The sequence below is a fragment of the Stegastes partitus genome, unplaced genomic scaffold (assembly GCF_000690725.1).
Source record: "Stegastes partitus isolate 25-593 unplaced genomic scaffold, Stegastes_partitus-1.0.2 Scaffold166, whole genome shotgun sequence".
In the NCBI taxonomy this organism is placed as follows: domain Eukaryota; kingdom Metazoa; phylum Chordata; class Actinopteri; family Pomacentridae; genus Stegastes; species Stegastes partitus.
Window position 1 is genome coordinate 520,761 of NW_007577897.1, and position 6,568 is coordinate 527,328.

The 6,568-nt window shown below is 46.4% G+C and overlaps 1 protein-coding gene across 1 annotated transcript in view; it reads left to right on the top strand.

Annotated features, from left to right (window-relative positions):
• Window positions 1-6,104, top strand: part of phip (PHIP subunit of CUL4-Ring ligase complex) — a 43,594-nt gene extending 37,490 nt beyond the window's left edge. The window contains exons 35-40 of the mRNA XM_008279626.1: window positions 587-739; window positions 1,270-1,422; window positions 1,545-1,756; window positions 1,852-2,093; window positions 2,616-2,759; window positions 3,351-6,104. Coding sequence (XP_008277848.1) covers window positions 587-739; window positions 1,270-1,422; window positions 1,545-1,756; window positions 1,852-2,093; window positions 2,616-2,759; window positions 3,351-4,042 — 1,596 coding nt within the window. The 3' untranslated portion in view covers window positions 4,043-6,104. The remainder of the gene's footprint in view (window positions 1-586; window positions 740-1,269; window positions 1,423-1,544; window positions 1,757-1,851; window positions 2,094-2,615; window positions 2,760-3,350) is intronic.
• Window positions 6,105-6,568: the final 464 nt, after the last annotated feature.

A 6,568-nucleotide genomic window follows, 5' to 3' on the forward strand; every position in this document is an offset into this window, starting at 1 on the left:
TTTGTATATTTAATGAGGCCATGTAAAGTTTTACCTTCATATTGTGACTATTTCCATTTCTGAAGCTCTTTTCTTTTTTATTTGGAACCTATATGTGTTTGCAATCACTGTAAAAATCTTGGTGTTGAAATTGAAATTCCACCTCAAAGCTGAGTTGAGGCACTTCAGATGACGTCAGCCACAGATGTGCATCTTAGCGACAACCTCAGCTTGTCTACAGACGATAGTTTAAATAAATTCCATTTGAATCGGCCCCAGTTACACTCAAAGATGTAACTAAAATATAATTTCAGTGGGAAACTGGTTGTGCTTGTCATTGTAGAAATAGATCATGATTTTCATCGCGGCTTCAGCAGTATCTGCTATGTTCCCTTTAAAACACAGCTTCAGTCATTCATTGTCGCTGCTCCGGTCTGCAAATGATGCCCTCTGTGCCTGTTTGTGGCACATGAGAGGAAACAAACCAGACAAACTCAGAGGTGTCACTTCCCACATTTGAAGTTTGCCTTCTTACCCTGCATCTTAACAAGAGGAGGCTTTTGTCTGTCAGCTACTACAGTGTCTTCTGATTTTTTTTAAATCACAGGGCCGTCGACCCAAGCAGCGCACACTGCGAACACGGCCTCCTTCGTACGACCCTCACGCGTGGAGAGGACGCTGTAAAGAGTTGCTGGATCTCATCTTTCAGTGCGAAGACTCTGAGCCCTTCAGAGAACCTGTGGACCTACAAGAATACCCGGTACCTATGCAACACAACTCCCACTTTTTTTTATAATTGAATGTGGTGCAAACACCTCCTCAGAAACAAACTGAACTCTTGCGGAGTTAATCTGAGTTTAGCTCATTGTACATTTCCATTAGGCTGGCATTAATTTGCATTTTCCGTTACCTTTTCGAGTCTTTATGTACATTCAGTTTGGGATATAAGTGGCAACAATTCAATTACACCAGGAATGAGGCAGAGTGATTGTTTGGTGTGAAGAACAGGCCTCTTCATTCAGCATCTGTAATGAAGACCAAATAGATGCATCAGTTGTGAGGGAAAAACTGCGCGAACACACTCACAGCCCCGGTGGCCTTGAGGTCTCTGTTAAAAAGAGGAATTCCTTTGCTGTTGGTTCAGTTTCTTTCCAGTGCACTTCATGTAAAACCCCAGATCTCTCACTTCTTTGCCCCTCTCTTACTCTCCCTCTCCTCGACTCCTTATGCTGCTCTCGTCTTTTAAGACCTTTAAATGAATTATCCCAACCTGCTTCTGCTTTTTCCAAGGACTACCTGCAAATAGTTGACTCACCGATGGACTTTGGCACTGTTCTCAACACGCTGACGGAAGGAAAGTATCAGTCTCCCATCGAGCTCTGCAAAGACGTCCGGCTCATTTTTAGCAATTCCAAAGCTTACACTCCCAGCAAGAAGTCTCGGGTGAGAGCCACAGTCGCATCTCATATTACAATTAAGCCAGTGCTTTTTTTTTTCAACAGTTACCTCCTTTTTTTTTTAATGTAGAACTGCTGTTTCAGTATTTTTTTTTCTTGTGTCTCCAGATATACAGTATGAGTCTGAGGCTTTCTGCACTGTTTGAGGAGCACGTCAGCTCCATCCTGGCCGACTACAAAGCCATCCACGGCCTGACAGATAAACTGACCAAACAGGGCTCGGACAGACAGACGCGACACACTACAGACAGACAGACACGGCACGCGATGAAGAGGAGGAGGAGGAGGAGCGAGTCTCCAGCCAGCAGCACTGCATCCAGGTAGAAGACATGACCTTTTACATTGAGTGGCTCAGTTAAAGAAAGGTAGTACATTTTTAACTGTAATTCCTTCTCCTTTCTCCTCGTGCCTCCAGTCCAGAGAGGAAGAGACGAGTATCATCCAGGGTGACTGGAAAGAAGGAGCCCTCACCGCCTCCAGCACGACCGCCCTCTTTACGACAGAGCATCCCCCTGAAACAGCCGCCTCAGCTGGTCAACGGCAAAGCGGACGCACCGACTCCGGGGCGAACACGCAGCGGCGCGCGCCATTCAACGCACTCTCCTCCCTCCTCATCGTCCTCGCATAGCGTCACCAACAACACACCGAGCACAGCAGGTGAGCTCACGATGACAGAGGTTGTAAATTTAAAAGTGAAGTTTACGAAATTGGATTTTTTTCTTTCTGCGATTTAGATAAGAGGATTGACCTGCATCTATGTGTGTGTTTCAAATTCATGGATCAGACGTGGCCACTGAACAGGCCATATTAGTGTGGCATTGTGTAGTTTACAGAGCACTTCCTGTTTTTGTTTGCTTCATACGGAGAGGAAATACAACTACACTGGTTCAGCGCATTGACCAGAAACTCTAGGAAGGCTATCTTTAAAAGAACATCTGATACTCAACTTTTTAGCCTGGCTTTTATCTAACGTGTTTGTTTTAATACGACTTGTACATTAACAGTCATTTCCAATCCCTTGTTTTACTATTATTCTTGTAATTTTATATCCTTTTTTCAAATTAAACTTGCTCTTTTGAACTCTTTCTAAGTTCAGCACTTGGAGTTCTACGTAATGTCTGTTCCATGTAAATAAAGTTTGTAAATAAAGTCTTTTTCGTATCCCTTTGCCGTCATCAGAGTCCACTCGCTCGTTGCGGACTCATAACTCCGTGTCGGCCGCGGCGCCACCAGCTCCTGAGAAGGTGACGCCGTCCCAGCCCACAGAGTTTAGCGGTGGAAGCACTCGTCGGAAACTCAGGACGCCTGTGCGACACACACCCGGTAAGGGACACCGTCACAGAGAAGGGGCCATAAATGCTTGAAGTCATGATTAAAGTCAGAAAATAACTGTTTAAAGAGCCCGTATGATGCTTTTTGAGTTTGTTATGAAGCTGCTTTTCTCTGCTTGTAAAAGGTCTGCAAAAGTCTGCAGCAAAGAGTCATTTTCTCCCGCTGACAGCACTAAGCCTTGCCTGCCCCAAACACCCCATTTCAAGTCCGGGCTTTTCTTCTGTTACTTATCTACATCACCATGTCACACATTTGCATAACACCGGACTAGTGGCTAGTTTGGCCCTTGATCAGTGCTTTCTTGAAGTCTGCCATTATTTCCATGCTAGAGCCACTTCTCTCTCAGACAGAGATCTAGAGAGCAATCAGAGCAGAGTGGCCTTGAGTGTTTCAGACAGACGATGAAAAGAGGTGCTGCAGCGAAAAATATGAGAATAATAATGTTTTTTGAACATTAAAGCATGTAAACCTACTCTAGAAACCATTAAATGTGCATAATATGGATTCTTTAATGTCACCTGCCTGATAATTACCTTTATTTTCCTCCTCTCGTTTTGTCCTGTCTCTCCTTTTCCCTCTCAGGCTCTCCTGTCATTCCTTCATCTCAGAGCACAGTCCACCTGAACGGCCACAGCAGTCACGTAACGCTGGGCGTCGGGCGACGGGGGCGCAAGTCCAGGACGGAGCCACCGGTGAGTCCTCCGGAAGTCACCACTCCAGCGAGCCCCTCCAGACCCAGAGGTCGACCGCCCGGCAAGAAGAGAGGCAGGAAGAGCAAGCAGGAGCTGGAGGAGATGAGGAGGAGCGGCAACCGCAGGAGCTCCACACCTGACGACGACCTCGACCAATCCACGGGCGACGAAGGCGGCACGTCTTCCGCGCAGGAAACCTCTGTGCTGTCAGACTCTGGCACAGCGCCGAGACGGCGAGGCCGGCCCCGGTTGGTAAGGACTGAGGAACCCCCACCTGCCGAGTCACCGGAGCCGTCGCCGCTGAGGAGGAGCAGCAGGAGAGCCAACGAGGAGGTGACACCTCCTCAGGCTGCTTCTCAGCGACCGGCTCGGAAGGAGTCTCCGAAGGAGGAAGACGGGGCAGGAGGGTCCATGCGCACACGTAACCAGGGGCGACGGTCGGCCTGGTACATGGAGGAGGACTCTGAGGAGGAGCAGAGGCAGCTGCTGTTCGAGGACTCATCAATAACCTTTGGCACCTCCTCAAAGGGTCGCGTCCGCAAACTGACAGAAAAGGCCAAAGCCAACCTCATCGGCTGGTAACAGAGCGGACACACGGGCTGGCTGCTCCCAGGGACGAGAAATCCGCCGGAGATTTCTGAGCTTAGGCGCCGGAGGAGTCGCGGGGAGCTGAGGAGGTCCTGCATGTATGCATCTGCGTGTGTTGGTGATGCCGGTGTGGCTGCTGCTATCTGAAGCTGTGGCTACGGAGGGAAACCTGTGCTGTCACCTTCCTCTCTGCCCAGTAAGCACATCAGCACCGACGGCCCCCTTGTTCTAACGCCTCCTACGTTATTGATCCATGTTGGATCCCACAGGAGCGCGCGGAGTCTTACGCTGGCGGTGTTGGGACTCACTCCTGTCCAGCGAACCACTCTTAACCTCCGTCTGACCTTAAACACAGCTGGGCAAAGACTTTTAGTACTTGAAAAAAAAAAAACAACAACGTGAGGAGACCGGATGTATCTTTATCTCGCTATTTTTGACGACTTTTCGAGTGTCGCCCACGGAGCTGAACCTGTCGGGTCGGTGACGGACTACAGACCGCTTGCCGGCCTGACAAACGTCCTATAACCCCCCCCCTCACTTCTTCTTCATTGTCCCTGCTCTTTTTTTATACAACCCGCTCTCTGCTTTTTCTAAGATTTGTACGTGATGATCGGCTCTCTGTTTTTTGGAAGTCTTACACATCGGCTGACCTGAGCGTGTCTGTCTGCGCTAAAATACCAAATGGCGTACCTTTGTAGGTACTGTAGATCTGTAGGTTTTGTTTACTATTGATGTGTGTGGGTGTTTTTTTTTTTTTCTTTTCTTTTCTTTTTTTTTTTTGCATGTCAGTTAGATTTTTTTTTTTTTCTTCCTGAAGCTGTTTTTACTGTGAGGAGGAGAAACAGGATGCATGGGTGAAAGGGGTCATTTATGTCGATGTAGATCATGTTTTAATGCGTCCTCAACATTAGCAATACCTTGTGCCTTTATGTCTTCAGTGTGTGTGTGCGCGCGTGCATGTGTGTGTGGCCTCTGCCCTGCAAAGTACATGTGCCTGTCGGTGTGTGTGTGAGTAATTGAAGGTGTGCGTGTGTTTTTTTATAACACAACTGAGCGTGTCATTCACTTTCGGCGTACAAACAGTGGCATACAGTTTGATCGTTGTGAAACCTCTCAAAGAAATGTATTTATAGCAGTGGAAAAAAAAAAGAATTTACTGTCGTTGTAAACATACCATTATCCATGTCGATATATTATCCTATAACCAACCTATCGTCAGTTTATACCTAAGGTACGGGGGAGAGAGCGGAGCTTTGGGGCGACTAGCTTTCGAGATGCACTTACCACAGAACCGGTTATCAATGCAGTCTTAGGGAGTAACCATGTGTATTTTAAAACTGTTAACATATAAAAATGAACTTTTAAAATGTTTCTATGGCGACTGCACACACACACACACACACACACACTCACACATACACACAGTTCTGTCTCGCATGTTCTAGCACTTTCTCATGCCTGAAGCCAACAGGACGGATCAGACCGAATTTGAAAGCAAACAAACCAGAGAGCGAAACAAGTCATATATTCATCATTCTGATTGTGTGCCTTTGCTACTCTGGCATATTGATATCCACGGTTTTTTCTCCTTCTTGGGGCCTTGTTTGTTTTTGTTTGTTTGGGATTTTTTTTTTTTTGTGCCGGGACTTCAGGGACTGGACTGGACCTGACAGGCTTGTACGAGAATAGACTTGACAGGAGGAGACAAACATATTATGTCACTCTTTGTACACACAACACAAAATGGACTGAGTTTCTAAAGATTCGCAGTTTTTTCGACTTTTTTTGTTTCCTGTTTTCGCCCTCCAGCACAGAGCCAAAATCTTGCACCTTGCGTTGTGGGGTCGACTGGGGAGAACTGGACGGTAGCATCTATATACACCTTCCATCAGACACATATTACTAAACATATATCCCATCTGTGCATCATTGTTTTTTGTTTTTTTTGTCTTTCTTGTTGTTATGTCAATGCCAAATTCTGTCTTTGGGCACTGAAGTTTTAGACCATGGCTTTTTGAATGTGTTAATTTTCTAAAGAGGTTTTATTGTCTCCATAGTGAGTGCGTTGAGCTCTTTTTGCATATTACGTGTCAACTGTTTTCTGTCTGTGTCCCTGCCATACAGGAGGATGTAACAGAGGCTAGATCTGTGGAGATGGAATGATGTTTGACGCTCTGCCACACGTATTTAAGGAGACCATTTACACAAACGTTGCTGTCGGTTAGTTTCACGAAAGCCTTGTTTACATTGTGTGTGTATATGAAGGGTTTTGTTCCGATTGCTGACACCTTCCTCCACAAGTGACACAAATGAAAGTACATTTTATTGTTGAGATTTTAAGGTGATGATCTTTGCCCGTAAAAACACACCGATCAGCTTCAATATATTGATCGTCTCGTTACGGTGCAGTGTTCTGCTGGCAACGCTTTAGGTCCTGCGTTCACGTGGATGTTGCTTAGACTTGAACAACCCACCTAAACATTGTTGCACACACCCATCATGATAGGACAGTGCTCCCTG